Source organism: Rhinatrema bivittatum, chromosome 1 (assembly GCF_901001135.1).
Source record: "Rhinatrema bivittatum chromosome 1, aRhiBiv1.1, whole genome shotgun sequence".
Lineage (NCBI taxonomy): Eukaryota > Metazoa > Chordata > Amphibia > Gymnophiona > Rhinatrematidae > Rhinatrema > Rhinatrema bivittatum.
This window is the reverse complement of record NC_042615.1, coordinates 581,960,820-581,984,288: the sequence shown is the minus strand read 5'-3', so window position 1 is coordinate 581,984,288 and position 23,469 is coordinate 581,960,820. Positions and strand designations below refer to the sequence as shown.

The 23,469-nt window shown below is 49.0% G+C and overlaps 1 protein-coding gene across 7 annotated transcripts in view; it reads right to left on the bottom strand.

Moving 5' to 3' along the window:
- Positions 1 to 23,469, bottom strand: part of SECISBP2 (SECIS binding protein 2) — a 303,042-nt gene that overhangs the window by 237,235 nt on the left and 42,338 nt on the right. For all 7 annotated transcript variants that reach the window (XM_029618469.1, XM_029618450.1, XM_029618477.1 and 4 more), the window contains one exon: positions 4,729 to 4,882. In XM_029618469.1, coding sequence (XP_029474329.1) covers positions 4,729 to 4,882 — 154 coding nt within the window. The remainder of the gene's footprint in view (positions 1 to 4,728; positions 4,883 to 23,469) is intronic.

Genomic DNA, 23,469 nt, shown 5'->3' with positions numbered 1-23,469 from the left:
CCAGAAAAACAGTCTTGAGCGTAAGATCTTTTAACGTAGCGCGACGGAGAGGTTCGAACGGAGCAGCACAGAGGGCCCGAAGGACCAGGTTAAGTCTCCACGACAGGCAACTGGGAACGAGAAGGTGGCCGTAGATGTTTGACGCCCTTCAAGAATCGGGTCATGTCTGAGTGGCCCGCTAGGGGATGGCCGTCTACCCGACCCAGGAGGGAGCCTAGAGTAGAGATTTGCCCGCGGAGAGAACTGAAGGAAAAACCCTTGAAGAGGCCCTTCTGAAGGAAAGAAAGGACCAAGGATACCGGGGTGGAGCGCACTGTGACACCCGACTCTGCACTAACAGATTCAAAGACCTTCCAGATACGCACGTAAGCCAGAGAAGTCGATTGTCTTCGGGCCCGCAATAAGGTGGAGATGACCTCCTCCCTATAGCCCTTACGCCTCAGGCGTCGCCGTTCAAAAGCCAGGCCGCTAGAAAGAAGCGATTGGCCTGGTCGAAAAATACAGGCCCCTGCCTAAGTAGACGAGGGGTCCGTCCGTCGCCAGGTCCTTAGTGGCCACTCAGGTGCTACCAGAACCACAGGTGCCCGGTGGAGCTCTAGTCTTCTGAGAACTTTTCCCACCAGGGACCACGGGGGGGGGGGGGGGGGGGGGAACACGTACAGAAGGATGTCCGCCGGCCAAGGGAGAGCCAGAGCATCCACGCCCTCCGAGCCATGCTCCCTCCAGCGGCTGAAGAACCGATTGGCTTTGGAGTTGCACTGGGTCGCCATGAGGTCGAGGTGGGGGGGGGGGACCCCACCTGTCCACTATCAAAGCCATGGCCGCGTCCAAGAGCTCCCACTCCCCCGGATCGAGTGATTGAGGGCTGAGGAAATCGGCTTGAACATTCTCCTTGCCCGCGATGTGGGAGGCCACCAGGCACTGCAGATGCCATTCCGCCCATGCGAAGAGACGGCTGGCTTCTAGGGCCACCAGGGGCCTGCAGGTGCCTCCCTGGCGATTGCTGTAAGACATGGTGGTGGAGTTTGGAGCGGCATTCCCTGAAGGAGATGGGGGAGCGACAGCCACCACTGCAAGTCGGCGACTGTAGAATCCAAGAACGGAAGGAGCATGTGGAACTGTTCTGACACCGGCTGCCAACGGGATAGCACGGCTTTCTGCAACGGACGCATATGAGCAAATGCCCAGGAGACTAGGTCGATGGTGGAAGCCATGGATCCCAAGACTTGCAGGTAGTCCCAGGCCATTGGGGAAGGCAGCAAAATCAGAGTCTGAATCTGCTCGATCAGCTTGAGAGCTCGCGTAAGAAGACCTTGCCTACTTGGGTGTTGAAGTGGGCCCCCCAGGAACCATAACTCCTGGGAGGGTTGAAGGTTGCTCTTGGAGAAATTCAATGTCCACCCGAGAGACGCAAGGAGAGCTAACACGCGATCCACCGCCTGTTGACAAAGAGCCGCCGACTTGGCTCGGACTAGCTAGTCGTCCAGGTAGGGATGAACAAGGATTCCTTCCCGGCAAAGAGATGCCGCCGCCATCACCACCATGACCTTGGTGAAGGTGCGAGGCGCGGTCGCGAAGCACAAGGGAAGCACCCAAAACTGGAAGTCCTGGTTGAGGACATGGAGTGGAGATACTTCTGGTAGTCACGGTGAATCGGAATATGGAAGTAAGCCTCTGCAAGATCGAGGGAAGCGAGGAACTCTCCGGAGCGGACCGCTGTGATGACCGCTCGCAGGGTTTCCATGCGGAAATGTGGAATTTTGAGGGCCCGGTAGACCCTCTTGAGGTCTAAGATCGGGCGATAAGACCCGTCCTTCTTGGGAATGACGAAGTAAATAGAATACTGGCCAGCGCCAAGCTCCCTCTCCAGGACCGGGACCACCGCGCCCCGCTGCAGGAGCCTGGCAAGGGTTTGTTCCACCGTGTCCCTCTTGGACCACCCGCATGGGGAAAAGAGAAAAAGATCGGTAGGTCGCGAACAATCTCGAAGGCGTACCCGTCCCTGATAAAGTCGAGGACCCACTGGTCAGACGTGATTTTGACCCATTCCGCGAAAAACAAAAAAAGAGGCGGCCGCCGCGGGAGGGGATCGAGGAATGAGTCAATTGAACTTCATTGCGTGGCAGGCTTAGGGACGGAGCGTGCGGGCTGGCCCTCATGAAAGGGCCGATGCCCACAAAAGGGTTGTGACCAAGACTGAGACCGAGAAGAATAACCCCTCGAGGAACCCCCCCGTCTGCGCGGGATATACCATCTCTGACCCCGGAACGAGGATGAGAGGGTGTGAAGGAACGGGACGGTTTCAGACGGTCCTCCGGGAGCTTATGAACCTTAGAATCCGCCAAGGAGTCCATAAGCTTCTCAAGGTCGTCACCAAAAGCAACTTACCTATGAAGGGCAACGTGCCCAGCTGGGCCTTGGAGGACGGATCAGCTGACCAACTACACAGCTAGAAGAGGCGACTGGTGGAGACAGACGAGGCCATTGCCTTTGCCTGGACTCGGAGGTCGAAAAGCGCATCAGCCCCATAAGTGACGATGGCCTAGAGACGCACAGCCTGCTCCGCCTCTGCTGACGGGAGGTCTTGGGTGCTGTTAACTGTTGAACCCACCTGAGGCCTGCCCGAAGCATGAGACTGCTGCAGATAGTCGCATGAACCCCCAAGCGCCAGGACATCAAAAATACGCTTCATTAGTGCTTCAAGCTTGCGGTCTTGTGCAGCCTTCAGAGCCATGGAACCCTCCACCGGTGGTATGTTTCGTGACCGCAGAGACGGAGGAGTCCACGGAGGGGCTTTTCAAAATTTCCAGACATTCCTCCGGGAGAGGGTAAAGCATATCCATAGCCCGCCCCACTCGGAGTCCTGCTTCAGGGGCTTCCCATTCCCGCAAGAGCAACAGCATGTGCATGGTATGAAAGGGGAAGGCGCATGTCGGAGCCCCGATTCCCACCAGGACCGGGTCCATATCCTTGGGCAGAGAAGCTGTGCGAGTGTCCGCGGGGGGCCCCCTCCAACCCCAATTCCTGGGGGGAAAAGGGGAGAAGGGGCTCCAGCTCCTCTCTGCGGAACATCCAGAGGACTCTGGGATCATCCCCCTCCAGCGGAGGCCAGGTACCCTCTACATCAGGAATGGCACCAGGATCTGGGAGTATCGGGTCCACCGCGGTGTCAGGGAGAGGGGGGGCACTCCCGGGACCACCCGCACGCGAACCAGCCCCGGGAGCTCTGCCACCGGGCCTGAAGTCTACGGCGTAGAGCGGGGAATTTTTTTTTGGGGGGGACGGACCTCCCTCCCCCTCCTGCAGGCTAGATAAAAAGGACCTATGCAAGAGAAGGTCAAAAACTGGAGAAAAACGGGTCCAAAAACTCGCGGGGGGGGGGGAGGATAAAAAAAAAATCGGCCCCCCCCCCAGCCCCAGGCAGCTCCAAAAACGGAGCTGCTAAAAAATCCAAGATGGCCACCGTTCCCAGGCTGTGCCGACCCGGGAACGGCCTGGCCATGCTGAGGGGACTCGATCCCAGGGCTAAATTTGTCTGCCCTGCCGAGGAGGGACCTTCCCCACCCGGCAGACAGGCAGAGCAGAGGCCCTCTCTCGAAAATCGCGACGAGGGCTGGCCACAGGGAAGGCAGGCTGCCTATCACGGTATAGAGAAAGCCACTCTGAGGAAAAAAAAAGCAGAAAAAAAAAGGTTTGAGTGACAGCCTGCAGGCCCGGAGTGAAGCAGGGAGGAAACCTACTGACTCCTGCCTATCTGGCTGCCGGTTCAAGTCCTCCGGAGACCACAAGAAGAAAAAATTTGGTCTACTGCTGTAAGTAAGTTAAAAAGTAGGGGAATACTTTTAACTTTAAAATATATCTTCAAAGTTTAATATATTATTATTATTTTATTATTTTTTTTTACAGACTGAGCACAGCAGTGGGGTTCTAAACCCTGTCGGCAGCCAGAGGAGGGGGAGACAAGACCTGGACCACCAGACTCGGACCCCACACCTGGAAGCGGTTACGGACTCAGGCTATGCAGCGCACAAGGGGCAAAGCCCCCCTGAGTCCGGCAAGAGCCAGGAGACTGAACCGTCTCCCACACAGAACAAAAGGTAAGACTGTCTTTCAGAACTTTTTTTTTTTTTGTACAGGAAGAAGTTTCCTAAAAATAAGTACTTGCTTGATCCGTGAGGAAAAGAAGAAGGGAAAGGCTGACTAGCCTAAAGCAGGGAACCGAAGGGTGAGCTGCTACACCTGCTGGAGACAGACGAATACTGAAGGGTTATAGTATAGGCTCTGTCCTCATATAGGATATCCTTTCAGTTTTAGTCTGTCTCCACCTGCTGGAAAGGAGGCTCAACCCACAGTCTGGACTGATCCGGGGTACTTACAGGGAATGACTGAGTTATATAGAGAGGAACATGAAAGAATAAAGAGGGGGAAAAAAATCACCGGTAGCTGCGAATACAGGGACATGGAGCCTTAACCCTAGCTGAGACAGGCTCCAAATGAAATGGAAATCCAAAGAAGCCAGAGGAAGCTGTGGGATCAAAAGATGAAGACGACAAAATAAAGCCGAGAAATGAGGTTCAAGCGGCAGCCAACAACTACATTATTAAACAAACTACATTATTAAACAATCCATTTACACACAGATCCATGTCTCTAAAAACAAAGACACTAATCTACCATGTCATCTATCATGCCCCTTCAGTGTTTTATATATTAAAAAGTAAGAAGTACCTCTAGCTTTGGTGGATTCTGTATCACAACATTTTCATTCTGTGGTTTCTCACTATCAGCATCATTCGGTTTGGCTTTCTTTTTATTTTTTTTTCCTTCTTTTCTTCCTTTCCGTAAGTTCTTCTGTTTCCTTGACAACATTATGTGTTGATACCTATCAAAACCAAAATGTATTGAATACAGAAAGAATTTTAGGTAGCAAGAAAACCATTGGGCACAAGGAAAGAAGAGATGAAAGTTATATTGGTACGAAAGTACTGAAAATTTGGGGGAGGGGAAAAGACCCAGAGAAAGACCTGAGTGATCTATACCATTCATAAGGATACCGAGGCCTACAGTGTTAAGTAAGAGAACCATGCTTGAACAGGTAGCATAATGAAAGGTGGTTAGGAGAGTGGACCATGGCATAGGAAAAGAAGAAGAAAAAAGAAATCAACAGATTGATTAGTCAAACAAGTTGGATTAGTACTAAAAAAAAATACATTTGAATGTTATATTTATTGTCCTGTCAGTCATGACCCAAAACTGTTGTATCAGTGAAGACATCATTCCAACACATATTTTTAACTTCATATTTTATAGGTTAGATTTTAAATCTAACTAAATGCTCAGTAAAAAAATATTTAGATATATACGCCATCCTTAATAAAAACAAAAATAAAGCAAGCTTTTTCTCATTATGGTTTGTTTCTCTAAAGCTAATCCATTGTATTGCCAGAATAATCTGTTGCACTATTGAAAAAAGCAGAGTTGCTTAGTTGTAACAGGTGTTCTCCAAGGACAGCAGAATGTTAGTCCTCACACATGGGTGACATCATCAGATGGAGCCCTGCATGGAAAACTTTAACAGACAAACTGAGCATGCCCAACATGCCGCTAACCACATGTCCACGCAGGGTCCCTCTTCAGTCTTATAACAAAGTTCGCAAAAAATAAAATAAAGTGGAAGAAACGCAACTCCACAGGGTGGCGGGTGGGTTTCATGAGGACTAACATCCTGCTGCACTTGAAGAAAGAAAATTGGTTCTTACCTGATAATTTTTGTTCCTGTAGTACCATGGATCAGTCCAAACCATGGGTTATGCCTCCATTCCAGCAGATGGAGACAGAGAAAAACTTGAAAGGCACCCTCACTTAACCTGGTGTGCCTCCTGCATCCCTTCAGTATTTAGAATATCAAAGCAGAAAAGGACTAGCAATGAATCAAGCAAGATCATAACTGTAAACATGAACAGAAACACGTAAACTGTATCTTTCTTTCTTAGTATGCTGCAAAAACATAACTGTAACATGTGCGCGCGGACTGCAACAATTTTCCTGTTACCCACTCCTAGTCTTTGGGCGGGCGTTTGGACTGATCCGTGGTACTACAGGAACGAAAATTATCAGGTAAGAACCAATTTTCTTTTCCCTGTATGTACCCGGATCAGTCCAAACAATGGGATGTACCAAAACTTCCCTAAACCAGGTGGGACCTCGCGAGTCCCGCACGCAGCAAGCCACTGCCAAAATCTCTGGGCGCTTGAACGTCCAAACGGTAGTGGCGAGCAAATGTATGGAGCGTCTTCCAAGTAGCGGTTCTGCATATCTCCTGAGGCGATACCAAATAGCATTCGGCCCAAGAAGCTGCTTGAGAACGGATAGAATGAGACTTCAAGCCCTCAGGAACTGGTCGTCCTTTACAAATGTATGCCGACGAAATGGTTTCTCAATCATCAAGCAATCATGGTCTTAGAAGCCTTTTTGACCTTTCCTGGGACCACTCCAAAGGACAAATAAATGATCTGAGAGTCTGAAAGAGTTTGTGACTTCCAAATACCGTAGCAAAGCACATCTAACATCCAGTCGACGGTGCTCACGCACATGCTGGGCAATGTTTGCTAAATCAGGAAAAGCCGGAAGCTCGACTGACTGGCTTAAACGAAAAGAAGACACTTCCTTGGGCAAGAACGATGGTACTGTTCGAAGCGAAACCCCTGATTCAGAGATTCTCAAGAAGGGTTCCCTACAGGAAAGTGCTTGCAACTCAGAAATTCTGCGAGCTGAACATATGGCCACCAAAAACAGTCTTCAGGGTGAGATCCTTCAATGTTACTGACTTAAGGGGCTCAAACGGTGGGTCACACAATCCGCGAAGAACCAAATTAAGACTCCATGACGGACATATTGGACGGACAGGAGGCTTCAAATGCCTTACTCCTTTGAGGAAACGTACCACATCAGGGTGGGACGCCACTGAGCTACCAACCAAATTGCCAAGGGCTGCCACCTGTACCCGAAGGGAATTAAAAGACAAGCCCTTGGCCAAACCATCCTGCAAAAAACTCAACATTTGAGCAATCGAAGTGCGTCTGGGAAAAAAAGTCCTTGCTCTCGACACCAGGTCTCAAAAACTCTCCATACTCTACTATAAGAAAGAGAGGTAGATGCCTTTCTAGCTTGTAGCAATTTAGTGATAACTGCCTCAGAATATCCCTTCTTTCTCAATCTCCTCCTCCTGTCAAAAACCAGGCCGCTAGACAAAAGCGAGCTGCCTGGTTGAAATATATAGGACCTTGATGGAGAAGATGTGGAAGATGTCCAAGTCGCAGAGGTCCGTCCACGGCTAGATTGTTGAGATCCACGAACCATGGACACTGGGGCCATTCTGGAGCTACTAGGATTACACCTCCCTGGGTGAGCCTCTATCCTGCGAAGCACCTTGCCCACCAGAGGCCAAGGAGGGAACACATACAGGAGCACTGAGGTTGGCCAGGGAAGTACTAGGGCGTCAACCCCCTCCGCGCTGTGATCTCTCCTGCAACTGAAGAAGCGAGGAGCCCTGGCATTGTCCCGCGTTGCCATAAAGTCCATATGAGGAGTCCCCCATCTGCGTGATATAAGATCCATTGCCCGTTCTGAGAGTTCTCTCTCCCCGGGATCTATGCGTCTGCGACTTAGAAAGTCCGCTTGAATAATGTCCTTCCCGGCGATGTGAGAGGCCGCTATTGTTGCAAGATTTTGCTCCGCCCAATCCATGAGCAGTTCTGCCTCCTCGGCTACAGCTTGGCTTCTGGTGCCTCCTTGACGAATGATATAGGCCATCGTTGTCATCCCGATGGCATAAACCTGGAAGAAAGTGTTGCAGGGCTAAGCGAACCGCTCTGGTTTCCAAGCGGTTGATCGACCATCCGGACTCCTCCGGGGACCAACTGCCCTGTACTGACAGAGACTAGCAAACAGCTCACCAGCCGGAGAGACTGGCATCCATGGTCACCAATATCCAGTTCGGGACTTCCAGACTCACCCCTTGTGACAAGTTGTGTGGGTAGAGCCACCACCCAAGACTGGACCTGGCATGATATGTGAGTGGCAGAGGGAATTGGAAATTCTCCGACTTGGGGTACCATCGGGAAAGCAATGCACATTGTAACGGTCTCATATGTGCAAAAGCCCAAGGTACCACCTCTAGAGTGGATGCCATCGAGCCCAGAACCTGCAGGTAGTCCCAAGCCTTGGGCAGCGGTAGAGCTAACAAGCGACGAACTTGTCCCATCAGTTTGCTCCTTCAATCTGTCGGGAGGAAGACCTTCCCGACCGCAGTGTCGAACCGGGCTCCCAGAAATTCCAACAACTGGGAGGGAACGAGGTTGCTCTTGGACTGATTGATCATCCATCCGAGGGATTCCAAGAGAGTGGTCACCTGGTGTATCGCTTCTACACAGCAATCTCTTGATTTTGCTCTGATCAGCCAATCGTCCAGGTAAGGGTGAATGAGCAGGCTACCACCACCACACCATGACTTTGGTGAACGTGCAAGGAGCAGTTGTGAGGCTGAAGGCCAGAGCACAGAATTGGTAATGCATTCCCAGCACTATAAAGCGAAGGAACTTTTGGTGATCCTCGCATATGGGAATGTGCAAGTATGCCTCCATCAGATCTAGAGAGGCCAGAAATTCACCCTTGCTCATCGCCGCGATGACTGAATGCAGAGATTCCATGCTAAAGTGGGACACCTTGAGAGACTTGTTTACCTCCTTGAGGTCCAAAATTGGCCAGAAGGAGCCCACGTTTTCTGGAACTACAAAGTAAATGGAGTACCTCCCTTTCGTCCAGTGCTCTGGAGGTACGGGCTTCACAGCTCAGAGGGCCAGTAGATGTTCCAGAGTTTGATGAACAATTTGTTGTTTGGCCTGGGGGCCACATGGAGACATGAGGAAGAACTCTCTGAGAGGACGAGCAAATTCCAAAGCGTAGACTCGTTCTATTATGCTTAGCACCCACTGATCCGAAGTAATTGTGGCCCATGCCTCGTAAAATCGTGACAGGCAACCCGCGGGATCGAGGGATGGGCTGACCACATCTCATTGTGTAGGCTTGGAGACGGAAGCGGAGGAGGAACCACCTCTGTGTCCATGGAAGGAGGCTTGGCCTCTGGCAAAAGGTTGTCGCTGTCTGGCTGCTTGCTGCCTGTTTGGCCAAAATCTCCGTTCCCCCCAAAAACGAGAGCGGGATGACGGAAAACCTCTAGAGGGCTTCGGTCTGTCCTCTGGCAACTTGTGAACCTTGTTCTCCCCCAGGGACTTTATCAACTGCTCCAAATCATTCCCGAAAAAAAAAAAACACCTTTAAATGGGATAGCGCCAAGCTGAGCCTTGGATGAAACATCCGCTGAGCAGTGGCGGAGCCACAAAAGACGCCTTGCCAACACTGCAGACGACATGGTGCGAGATGAAGTGCGGAGGAGGTCATATAGAGCATCCGCTCCATATGCTACTGCAGCTTCCAAAAGCTGTGCCTGTTCAGACTCTCCCGGAGGAAGATCTCTAGACATCAGTAGATGCTGAACCCAGCGCAGGCTCACTCGCAGCATGTAACTGCTACACACTGCCACTAGGACACCCAGGGCGGAGACCTCAAAAATACGCTTAAGCAGGACTTGCGGTCCTGGAGATCCTTGAGGGCTGTCAAGCCTGCCACAGCCGAAACTGCAGCGTCCACTTTAGGGGATCGGAGGAGCACCAGAAAGTCGTCTGATAACGGAAACAGCTTATCCATGACGTGACCCACACGCAGACCAGCATCTGCAGCCTCCCACTCCCTGGTCACCAGCTGCTGAATCGTAGCATGTACAGGAAAAACCTGGGCTGGAGTATGCAATCTTGCTATAACCGGATCCACCAGATCCTGCGGCAGAGCTTGCAGGAGGAGCTCGACCCCCAACTCAGACAGAACTACCGGAATGAGGGGCTCTAATTCCTCCCTCTGAAACAGCCAGGCCACTTTAGGGTCATCCCCCTCTAAGGGTTTTTGTTTTCCTTGCTCCTCGTCCAATCCCCCACCAGCGGGTTGGAAAGGAGAAACTCCTGCATCTGTCGCTGTGCCACCTGAAGCCACAGCGCCTTTCAACTTCGTGACCCGTAGAGACGCGGGAACATCTGTGTGCTTGGCTATCTTGGGGGGCGGTCACAGGTCTCAGCGGCAAGGGAGCACCTTGCGGAGATCTAGAAGCCAAATAGTCTTTATGCATAAGAAGGACAAAATCCAAAGAAAAAGAATCATAATCAAGATCCTGACCCCCAGGGAAAACAGGTTCTTCCTGTAAATCATCCTGGTCCTGATTCAAAATATCATCAGAACTGGCAGGGACCGGAGATATAGCATCCCCCTCCCCCCTAGCACTTGTCTGAGCTGCAGCAAAAGGGTTTAAAATGGCTGCCACCCCTGCACTGAGGGAGAAAGGATCAGCACTGAGCTCCTGCAGAGCAGATCTTTTCAGCACCCCTAGAGGCTTGGGCAATGCTGCAGACCCTGAAAAAGAGCTGCCCTCCCACAGGGCAGACAGATGGAGCAAATTCCAGTCCTAGAAAGCCACATGGAGGATTCTCCACATGCCACACACCAAGATGGCCACGGCATCATGGGGGGGGGGGGGGGGGGGAACGGCTCAAAAAACGGTGAAATTTGGCAAAAATGTGGCGATTCAAGTGGGGAGGGGTCCTGGATTGCAGCAGACTAAAAAAGAAAAATTTTGATTTTTGTTTTTTTGTTTTTTTTACACAAGTGCTCAGGAACACCACAGGGTAAGAGAGGGACTGGACCACTAGTAATCTCTTCCCGGGCTGCTTACCTTGCTGGAGCCCCGCGGGGTCACCAACCCCAGCTCCAATACCTGCTACCAGAGAGGATGAACCCGCAGGATCTCACAGCCCTCTGGGAGGATAGGGAAAAACTCCCTGCTGCACAAGAACTTCTTCCTTTTTTTTCTTTTTTAAACTTGCTTGATTCACTACTTTATAGCTAATTCAATTTTAGTTAACTTTATGGGATAGCCTAACCCCAGACACAGGGCAAGACTGCAGGATTTGCACCACCTCCATCTGCTGGAGACAGAGAAATACTGAAGGGATGCAGGAGGCGCACCAGGTTAAGTGAGGGTGCCTTTCAAGTTTTTCTCTGTCTCCACCTGCTGAAAGGGAGGCATAACCCATGGTTTGGACTGATTCGGGTAAGTACAGGGAACACCTGTTACAGGTAAGCAACTCTGCTTTCTCCAAGGACAAGCAGGATGGTAGTCCTCACACGTGGGTGATTATGTAGCTACAGGCTGCTCCCAACATGTGCAGCATAGAACAAGTGCCAATAGGCACAACAACTAGAGCTGCTAGAACCAGGGGAGTAAGCCTGCAATCCAAGGAAAGGGCCAAAGGTAAGAAGAGTTGGATTTCATAGCTGAAAAAGATAACGAAGGTCTGACTGACCAAAATGATTGTCACGTCATCTATCCTTGTCCACACAATAATGAGAAGTGACCGTGTGGAGGGAGCTCCAGGTCGCTGCCCTGCATATCTTGTGAATGAGGACAGCATGCAAGTGAGCCACTGAAACAGACATGGCCCGGATAGAATGAGCCTTGACGTAGTCGTCAAGTCGCAGACCTGCTTGAGTGTAGCAAAAGGAAATACAGTCCATTAACCAGTGAGATAAGGTCTGCTAGACATTGCAACACCCAACCTGTTTTTGTTGAAGGAGACAAAAAAAAAAGTTGAGTGGACAGACGGTAAGGCGCCATCCATTCCAGAAAAAAGGCCAGAGCCCTTTTACAATCCAGAGTGTGCAGTGCCCGTTCACCCTGGTGAGCGTGCGGCTTTGGAAAAAAGGAGGGCAACACAATGGACTGATTGAGATGGAACTCCATGAACACCTTAGGAAAGAACCACAGGTGCATACATAAAACCACCTTATCAAAGCAAAATTTTGTATAAGTGGGGTACGACACCAGAGCCTGTAGCTCATTGACTCTGCGCATTGAAGTAACCGTCACCAAGACAATGACCTTCCAGGATAGGTACTTCAGATTGCAACCCTGCAAGAGCTCAAAAGGAGCCTTCATGCACTTGGACAGGTCCTAGGATGTTCCAGGAGACCGCTGAGGCCCGAGTAGGAGGCTTCAGCTGCAACAAACTTTGCATGAAGCACCATCTGACCCCCCCCAATGGTTTTATTTATTTAAAAAGGTTTATATACTGCTTTTAAAACACAAAGTTCATCAAAACGGTTTACAGGAAATTGTACATAATAAATACACATAAAAACGTACATAAAACATAATGTAAAATAATTTAAAAAGGGGGGACTGGTTGGATTAGGGATTGGGGTGGATAGGGAGAATAGGGATAAAGAAATGTGCCTGGGGACAACCTACTGGGTGGAAGAGAGAGATCAGAATGCCATTGAGAATAAGTAGGTTTTTAAGCTTCGTTTAAATTCCTTATGATAACAGCTGTCTTAGGTAATCTGGGATGGAATTCCAGACTGTGGGGCCTGCTACTGAGAAAGCACGTCTTCTGGTGATGTCTAGCTGTGCCAAGCGTACAGACAGAATTTCCAGTAGGTTTCTGTGTAATGATCGTAATTGTCTGCATGTTTGGTAGACCCGAAGAAAGGAGCAAAGCCATGTTGTTGAATTGTTGTATATTAGATTGTGTAAAATAGATAGGATCTTAAATTGAATTCTGTAGTGAACTGGGAGCCAGTGCAATGAACAGAGGGTTGGGGTGATGTGCTCCTTCTAAGAGATTCGTCAGCAAACGTGCAGCAGTGTTTTCGATTAATTGTAATGGATGAAGGGCGTTGTTGAGATAGAGACTGAGATAGCATGAGATACAGAGCATTACAGTAATCTAGACCAGAGAAAATGAGGGATTGTAAGACAGTTCGAAAGTCCTTAGCAAAAAGAAGTGGGCGGAGACGTTTTATTAGCTGACGTTTAAAGAATGAGTTTTTGATCATGGCAGAGATATGAGCAGACATGGATAGACTCGAGTCAATGATTATTCCTAGATTTCGTGATTTGGATACAATGGGGATGGATTAATCATCGATGTTCAGATGCATTGGGGGACTACAAGCAGAATGAGGAATAGAGGAGAGGTGAAGAATTTCTGTTTTTGAAGTGTTTAGTATCAGGTGGTTATGAGATAACCATGAATTAATGGTTTTGATGTAAAGGCAGACTGTAGAAAGAGTAGTGGACCACGATGATGAATAAGGGACAAAAAACTGAATGTCATCAACGTAAATCTTAAATTGGATGTTTAGACTGCTGAGAAGGTGGCATAAAGGTAATAGGTAAATGTTGAACAGAATAGCATATAGTGATGAACTTTGTGCGACACCTGAGGAGGGAAAATTATCAGTCGGATGAATATTGACCGATACTGATCTTATGAGGACGATTTGATAAATAGGAACGGAACCAGTTCAGGACAATGTCTGTTATACCAATGGACTCTAGTTGATAAAGGAGAGTTTGATGGTCAAGAGTATCAAAGGTGGCTAAGATGTCAAGAAGTACAAGTATATAATCAGTATTGGCATCAAAGCCTCTTAATAAGGTATCAAATGAGGACAAAAGTAGTGTTTCTGTACTATGACCTTTACGAAAGCTGTCTGATTAGGGTGTAGTATGGCATTCTCGGATAGGTAGTTTGTGAGTTGATGTAAGACAACTGATTCTAGTGATTTTGCTAGTGAGGTGAGAGATGCAATAGGACGTAAGTTAGAGAAATTAGTTATGTTCTCATCTTTCTTCTTCAGAATGGGGCAAATGGAAGTCTGTTTAAGCAGGTCAAGAAAGATGTCTGAAGTTAGGGATTGGTTAACAAGCTGAGCTAGGAATGGGCTAGCAAGGTCACCTAAGGCTTAGAAGAGGTGATCGGGGCAGGGGTTGAAAGGTGAATTAGAGATTTTGGTTTTATAAGGAATGAGTAATTGATGAGGGATCTCAATGAGAGAAAGTTGACCAGGAGTAAACAGGTGTTGGAGGATCAGGTTTATGATGAGTGGTTTGTGGGAGACTTTTAATAATGTTAAGAATTTTGTCTTGAAAATGGTTTGCAATATGATTGCATAAAGTACTGTCAATGTCTGGGATGGAGGATTGAGAGATATTTATTAAACTTTTTACGATACTGAAAGAGAGGAAGGATTTCCATTTGCTGCCAATATTTTCTGAGTGTAAAAGGTTTTTTTTTAGATTTGTCTATTTCTCTTTTATATTTATATTTTATATTCATGCCTACCAACAGATGGAGGCAGAGGACAAAACTTTGGGCACTGTTACATATGGGAGAGTGCCACCTGTAGTCTCTCAATATTGACCTGTACCCGAGCAAAGATAATTTAACAATAGGGCGAAGCAAGCGCCTGGGATGGATACTCCTGAACTGGGTAACCACCAACCACAGTCAACAGAAGAACATTGTAAGAAATTCAACATAACTTTGAAACCTTTTCATGTGAGCCTAAAGGCCCAGCAGCAGAAACAGCGGTCTTTCGGCACAGATCCCAAGAGTGGGCCTCTGGACTGATCTGTGGTATTACAGGAACGAAAATTAGCAGGTAAGAACCAATTTTCCTTTCCTGAACATACCAGGATCAGTCCAGACAAGTGGGATGTACCAAAGCCCCCCTATACCGGATGGGAACCTGAAAGACCTACTCTTAGTACACTCTCACCAAAAGGAGTCGCCTCTGGGGCGCGCACATCCAAATGGTAATGCTTAAGTGTGAAGCGAGGACCAAACTGTGGCCCTACATATCTCCCTGAGGAGACACCAGTTGACACTCGGCCCATAATGCTGCCTGGGTGCGAGTGGAATGAGCTTTAAGCCCCACCGGCACTGCGTGGCCCTTAGAAACATAGGTTGGGCAAATCGTATCTTTCAACCAGCGAGCCACGGAAGATTTAGACGCTTTCTCTCCCTTTTTTGGTCCCCTGAATAGCACAAAAAGGTGATCAGATCAACGAAAGGAGTTGGTGACATTCAAATAATGCATATGAACGTCTGGTTCACATGAAAGGCCGAAACCACATCCGACAATATCCACAGGAAAGGATCACGGCAGGAAAGAGCCTGCAACTCCGAGATCAGTCTAGCCACACAAATGGCTACCAAAAAAGACAGTCTTCAAAGATGCTTGAGCCAAAGGTTCAAAGGGAGCCTCGCAGAGAACCTGCAACACTAAGTTAAGATTCCACTTCGGAAATACCTTCCGAAGAGGGGGACGCAGATGCTTAACACCCCTTAGAAAGCGCATGTCAGGGTGGGAAGCCAAAGACCTGTCCTGTACCTTCCCTCGGAGGCAATCCAGAGCTGAGACCTGGATCCTAAGCGAGCTAAAGGCCAACTCCTTGGACAAGACCTGCTGCAAAACAGCCAAAATTTGCGGGATGGAACCAGCAACGGGCCCAAATCCTGTTGACCACACCAGGAGTTGAAAACCTTCCACACTCTGAAATAGGAGGCAAGGGACGTAGCCGGCCGCTGAGCCTGGGGAGGGTAGCAATAACTGGTTCCAAATACCCCTTCAGACACAACTGCCGCCTCTCAAAAGCCAAGCCGCGAGACAGAAGCGATCCGCCCGATTCGAAAAATATGGGACCTTGCCGCAGAAGTCCCCGCAAGTGAGTTAGACGCAGCGCTTCGTCCACTGCTAGATATACCAGATCTGTGAACCACGGGCGTCATGGCCATGGCGCCACGAGAATCACTGAACCTGGATGAGCCTCTATCTGCCTGAGCACCTGCGCCATGAGTGGCCACGGAGGGAAAACGTATAGAAGGGTTCCGGCAGGCCATGGACTCAAGAGCATCGACACCCACCGCCCAGGTTTCCCTACGGCGACTGAAGAATCTTTCCGTCTTGGCTTTGGATCTTGTAGCCATGAAGTCCAGCTGAGGAGTCCCTCAACGTGCACAAATGTGATTCCAGGCTTCCGCGGAAAGTTCCCACTCCCCCATGTCCAACTGCCGCTAGCTGAGATAATCCGCTTGGATGTTGTCCATTCTTGCGACATGTGAGGCAGCCAGACCTTTGAGATGGAGTTCTACCCAGCCAAACAAGAGCTGAGCCTCCCGGGCCACGGCGTGACTCTTGGTTCCCCCCTGTCGGCTGATATATGCCACCATCGTCGAGTTGTCTGAAAACACTTTTACCATTCGATCGCAGATCAAGGGCAGAAACACTTGAAGGGCCCTGCGCACTGCCCGTGTCTCCAGCCGATTGATGGACCACGACCGTTCCGACACAGACCAGATGCCCTGCGCTGACCTGCCCAGGCACACCGTCCCCCAGCCCCCGAGACTGGCATCCATGGTCACCTCCCCCAATCCAGGACTTCAAGGGGCATTCCTTTCTCCAGGTTGCTTCTTGTCATCTACCACGCCAGACTGGATCTGGCTACCTGTGATAGAGGTAGTGGTAGGAAATCCTGTTCAGATAGGGGGCTCCAGCAGGCCAACAATGCCTTCTGCAGTGGGCACATTGAGCGAACACCCAAGGCACCAGCTCCAACATCGAAGCCATCGATCCCAGGACCTGTAGATAATCCCAGACCTTGAGAACTGGAAGGTGAAGCAGGCAATCTGAGTTTGGATCTTGACCACCCTGTCCGCAGTGAGGAACACTCTTCCCTGATGAGTGTCGAAACGGGCGCCCAAGTACTCCAGGACCTGAGAAGGAACCAAGTGACTCTTCGGTAGATTGATGATCCAACCCAGAGACTCCAGTAGAGAACACACCCGGAGTACCGCCTGGACGCACTCTTCCTGGGACTTTGCTCTGATGAGCCAATCGTCCAGATATGGATGCACCAGAATCCAGTCCTTCCTCAGGGAGGTTACGATGACCACCATCACTTTCGTGAAGGTACAAGGAGCGGAGGCCAGGCCGAATGGAAGGGCCCGAAACTGAAAATGCTGTCTCAGCACCTTGAAACGGAGAAACCACTGGTGGTCCTGTTGAATGGGGATATGCAGATAGGCCTCGGTGAAGTCCAGAGAAGCCAAGAACTCTCCTTTTTGGACCTGCTATCACGGTGCACAACGTCTCCATCCATCAAACGTCTCCATCCACAACGTCTCCATCCATCAAACTCCAGCTGAACTTCTGGAGGTCCAAGATGGATCGAAAAGTGCCCTCCTTCTTTGGAACCACAAAATAAATGGAGTAGCTTCCTTGTCCTTGCTCCAAGACCGAACTACCGCTTCCAGATCTAATAACCTTTGGAGGGTTCCCTCGATTGCCGCTCCCTGGCTTTGGGAAAGAAAGCGAGACTCCAGAAAGGCAGACCTGAGAGGGCGAGAAAACTCTTAAGGCGTAGCCTTCCATGATGAACTCTAGCACCAACTGGTCAGAGGTGATTTTGGTCCACTCCTCGTAAAACCGGGACAGTCTGTCCCCGATCGCAAATCAGAGGAGTGGACCTGCCTGACTTCACTGGGAAGACTTGAGTCCGCCCGCTCCCTGGACGGACCTGCCTCTGGAAGAATTTCCAGGACTATGAAAGGATTACTGTCTCCCTGAGGGCTGTCGTGATGCTACAGGTCCGACCGACCTGCCAGAAAGAAAACACCTCACCTCTTGAAAATTGGGATGAGAGGAAAGCAAAATTGCTTACCTTGTAATGGGTGGTATCCCAGGACAGCAGGATGTAGTCCTCACATATGGGTGACATCATCAGATGGAGCCCTGGTACGGAAAAACTTCTGTCAAAAGTTTCTAGAAACTTTTGGCTGGCACTCTGAGCCTACTGAGCATGTCCAGCATGCCACGATATTCTCAGCCACAGGGGTCTCCCTTCAGTCTCGTTTGTAGCAATATGCGTGAGCTAAAAAAATAAAATAATAAAACGTTTCGGACCCAACTCCGCGGGGAGGTGGGTGGGTTCTGTGAGGACTACATCCTGCTGTCCTGGGATAACACCAATTACAAGGTAAGCAATTTTTCTTTATCCCAGGACAAGCAGGATGATAGTCCTCACATATGGGTGATTAGCAAGCTACAGGCTGAGTCATCCTTATAGTATACCAACCGCATACAACTTGTGCAACAAGCACAATTGGTGCACTGTTGGAAAAAAATGAGGCAGCCTGAAAATCACAGCAGGATGGATGTGGAAGGAGTTGGAGTTTATACTGGAAATAAGTTCTTTAAGACAGATTGTCCAAAGGCTGAATCTTGTCGTCCTTTGTCCAGACAATAATGAGCTGCAAAGGTGTGAAGGGAACTCCATGTTGCAGCTTTACATATGTCAAGGATGGGCACTGAACAATAGTGTGCTACTGATGTGGGCATAGCTCTTACTGAATGTGCTTTTACTCGCCCCTGGAGAGGAATCTTTGCTTTTTCTTAACAGAATTCAATACAGTCTGCTAGCCAGTTGGAGAGAGTCTGTTTTCCTACCACAACTCCTGGTTTATTTTTGTCGAAAGAAACAAAGAGTTGGTTGGATTTCCTATGGACCGCCGTGCGATTCAGGTAAAAAGCTAGTGCACGTTTACAGTCTAAGGTGTGTAAGACACTCTCTCTCCTTGGTGAGAGTGAGGTCTTGGAAAGTAGGCAAGACTATTGGCTGATTGATATGAAAGTCTGTTACCACTTTCGGTAAGAATTTGGGGTGAGTGTGAAGGACTACTCTGTCATGCAGGAACCTTGTGTAGGGTGAGTATGTGACAAGAGCTTGCAACTCACTGACCCTTCTAGCCGATGTAATGGCTACTAAGAAAAGAACTTTCCATGTAAGGAATTTTTCATCGCAGGAGTGTAGAGGCTCGAATGGTGAGCGCATGAGCCTTGTTAGTACTAAATTTAGGTCCCATTCGGTGACCGGTGGTCGAATGGGAGGCTTAAGGTGAAGTAAGCCTCTCATGAACCTACTTACTAGGGGTTGTGCTGTTATGCACCAATACTTACTAGGGGTTGTGCTGTTATGCACCAATAACAGCACAACCCCTAGTAAGTAGGTTCATGAGAGGCTTACCTCACCTTAAGCCTCCCATTCGACCAGCGCCATATGGCGCTTAGGTGTACACTTACAGAGGATGTCTGGAGACCAGAATCCGACAGGTGGTATAGGTAATCTAGTAAAGAAGAAGTGGGGCAGGAGAAATGGTCTATACCTTTTTGTGTGCACCATTTTGTAAATCTAGTCCACTTAAAGTGGTAGGATTTACGTGTGGAAGGCTTTCGTGAAGCTACTACAACTTGAGAGACTTGTGTTGAAAGATTAAGTGGTTGCAGAATTAAGCTTTCAACATCCAAGCTGTTAGGGCAAGAGTTGTCAGGTTGGGATGACGCAACTTGCCCTGATTCTGAGTTATAAGAGTGGGCTCTGTGCCCAGGCGGATTGGTTGTGAGATCGAGAGGTCGAGGACTATGGGAAACCATACTTGTCGAGGCCAGTACAGGGCTATGAGGATCATTGTCCCTCTGTCCTGTTGTAGCTTCACGAGAGTTTTCGCTATGTGCGGAATTGGAGGATACGCATATAGAAGACCTGTATTCCAGGGGCGAGCAAATGTGTCCTTGGGGATTGTTTGTTGACGTCCGTGGAAGGAGCAGAACCTTTCCACTTTATGGTTCAGTTTGGACGCAAAGAGATCTATAGTTGGGAGACCCCAGCGTTGAAAGATTTTGCTCGCTACATGTGGGTCCAGTGACCATTCGTGGGGATTGAAATGTCGACTGAGATCGTCCGCTAGGATGTTTTTTATGCCCGCCAGATAAGTTGCTCGGAGATGTATGGAATGCTCTAGAGGCCAAGCCCAAATCTGTACTGCTTCATGGCATAGCAGATAAGAGCCTGTGCTCCTTGTTTGTTTATGTACCACATTGCTACTGTGTTGTCTGTTTGTATCAGCACAGTCTTGTTTGAGAGGCAGTCTTTGAAGGCATAAAGGGCATATCGCATTGCTCGAAGTTCCAAGAAGTTTATCTGATACTGCTTTTCGAGCATAGTCCACGTCCCTTGTGTTTGAAGGTTGCTGACATGAGATCCCCATCCAAGGTTGGAGGCATCTGTAGTCAGGATGACTTGCGGATTTGCCTGTTTGAATGGGAGGCCAGCTTGTAGTGCTGTTTGATTTGTCCACCAGTGGAGCGACAGACGCAACTGGTCAGTGATTTGAATTGTATACGACAGTGGTTGGAAAGCTTGTAGCCACTGAGATTTCAAAGTCCATTGAGTTCCTCTCATGGTTAACTTTGCCATAGGTGTAACATGTACTGTCGAAGCCATGTGTCCTAGGAGAACCAGAATTTCATGGGTGGATGCGAACTGGTGATGAATTATAATGTTCGCCAAGCGTGCCAGATTGTCGGCACAGTTGCTTGGAAGGGAAGCTTTCACCACTGTGGTGTCGAGGTCTGCTCCGATGAATGTGAGGAGTTGAGACGGCTCGATGTGGGATTTTGGATAATTGATAAGAAATCCCAGGAGGTGCAATAGTGTTATTGTGGTTTCCAAGGCAGAGAGAGCTCCCTACCTGGATGGACTTCTGATCAGCCAATCGTCTAGGTATGGAAAAACATGAATGCTGTTTTTTATTAGATGTGCGGCCACTACTGCTCGGCATTTTGTGAATACTAGAGGAGCAGAGGCCAGTCTGAATGGTAGGACTCGATACTGGTAATTATTCTTTCCCACGACGAATCATAGGTACTTGCGATGTTGTCTGGAAGTTGGTATGTGTGCATAAGCATCTTGAAGATCCAGAGAACAGAGCCAATCTCCCTTTTGAAGTAATGGAAGGATGGTTCCCAGAGATACCATCTGAAACTTTTCTTTGTGTAGAAATTTGTTGAGATTTCGGAGGTCTAAGATAGGGCGAAGGCTGCCTGTTTTCTTTGGAATTAGGAAATATCGGGAATAGAACCCCGTGCCTTGTTGAGACCAGGCACTGGTTCGATGGCCCTGGCAGTCAGCAAAGTAGAGTGTTCCACTTGGAGTTGAGGCATGATGACTATCGGGCCAATTCAGTAAAGTCTGCGGGAGAGCAGGCGAACGCCCACTCTCCCAGCACGCACACAGGCCACCCGCCTGTGCGTATGATTCTGTATTTAAATTAGGTCCAGCGGTAGAAACGGGCAAAAGGAGGCGCAAGGGACACTAGTGCGTCCCTAGCGCCTCCTTTTGGCCCGGAGCGGCGGCTGTCAGCGGGTTTGACAGCCGACGCTCAATTTTGCCGGCGTCGGTTCTCGAGCCCGCTGACAGCCACGGGCTCGGAAACCGGATGCCGGCAAAATTGAGTGTCCGGTTTTCGACCCAACAGCCACCGGCCGACTTCCAAAATTTTTTTTTTTCACCCTTCGGGACCTTCGACTTAATAGCGCCATGATATTAAGTCGGAGGGTGCACAGAAAAGCAGTTTTTACTGCTTTTCTGTGCACTTTCCCGGTGCCCGAAGAAATTAGCACCTACCTTTGGGTAGGCGCTAATTTCTGAAAGTAAAATGTGCGGCTTGGCTGCACATTTTACTTACTGAATCGCGCGTGAATACCTAATAGGGCCATCAACATGCATTTGCATGTTGAGGGCGCTATTAGGTTCGGCGGGTTGGACACACATTTTCCGCCCCTTACTGGATAAGGGGTAAGGGAAAACGTGCGTCCAATGGCAGGTTAACAGTGTGCTCCGTCGGCGCGCACTGTACTGTATCGGCCAGTATGTTTGTCCAAAGTGGAATGGGAGGAAAATGCGGGGGTATTGCTTTAAATTTTAGGCAATATCCCCGATTTAGCATGGCTAATACCCATTGGTCTTTTGTGATGAGACTTCATTTGTGTTGGAAATAATGAAGTCGACCTCCTACTGTTAGGGAGGGCATAGGGTTGAGAAAGAGGCTTCTGTTCTCTTGATTCGGTTCAAAAACCCACTGCTGGTCCAGTTTGGGGTGGTGGCTGGGTTTTTTGTTGTTTTGGCTGACACTGACATCCTCTTTGTGATGAACGGTACTGATGTGCTGAAGAGGCAGGTGGGTAATACTTTCTAGTTCTATAGAAGGGTCGCCTATTATCCCTGCGAGTTGGCCATCTTAGGGAGGATGGCTGATCTGCTGGCAATTTGGAGAGCTGTCGGAGTGTCTAATGATGGTCCTTCAACTGGGATACTGTAGCTTGGATCTTTTCTCCGAAAAGATTGTCTCCAACACAAGGGAGATCTGCTAGCCTTTCCTGGACTTCCTGTCTGAAGTCCGAGGCCTTGAGCCAGGCCCATCTTCTCGCATTTATTGCGGAGGCTGATAGACGGAATTGATGTTTCGAAAATGTCATAAACTGCTCTCACCTCGTGTTTGCCAGATTCCAATCCTTTTTTAACTAATGAGGCCAAAGGTAGTTGATGTTGCTGCGGAAGGTTATCCACAATACCCTGTACTTGTTTCCACAAGTTTCTTTGGTATTGTGTCATATAGAGCTGATATGCTGCAATGCGTGCTACCAGCACGGAACCTTGATAGACTTTCTTCCCTAAGGTATCTAAGAAGCGTTGCTCCTTCCCTGGTGGAACAGATGAGTGAGGTTTTTGTTTTCGCACTTTTTTCTGAGCCGATTCTACAACTATCAAATGGTGAGGTAGTTGGGGTTTCTGGTACCCTGGAGCATGTTGCATTAAGTAAGTGGCATCTGTTCTCCGATTTACTGCTGGGACTGAGCAGAGATGTTCCCACATTCGTTGTTGCAGTTCCAAAAGGACTTCATGCCATTATTTCCTTCGGTGCGTCCACGAATTGAAGGACTTCTAAGGCCTTATGTCTGGTATCCTCCTCTGTGATCAATTCAAAAGGAATTGTGTCTGCCATTTCTTTAAAAAAAAAATTTGTAAATGACAAATCTTCAGGAGGGGATTTCTCTCCTCTGGTGGAGAGGGCTCTGATTGCAGTTCCTCTGACTCAGTGTCTGTATCCACATCCTTCCAAGGAGTATATTGAGGATGATAAGGGGAGTCAGGGTCCTCTGGTTGTATATGATGCTTTGATTTAAACACAGCCTTTGCTGGTATGTGTTTTGGCATCGTTGGTAATGAGGGCATCGATGGGTCTCGATGGCATCGGTGGAAATCGAGTCCGGGTATCACCCGATGGACCTGGATGTATTGGCATCGATGGATCCTTGAATGGCATCAAGGGTTTCTTCGGGACTCAATGCCGGTGAAGGCCCGATGGTCCTGGGACGGAATCGGAGTCCATATCGTCCTCATCCGATGATCCGGGATGGCTGGAGCCACCAGTGGGTGCATCGGCATCGATGGCGTCCATGGTTGTAATGATGGAATCGGTGCCGTCGGTGTCGAAGGAAAAGCTCCTATCAAGGCCTAGAGTCTATTCAGCAAAGGCTGAAAAATTGACTGGTCCAATGCCGATGGTACTGTCAGAGGCTGTAGATTCTGTAAAGCCTCGACGACGGCTTGTTGGACTATAT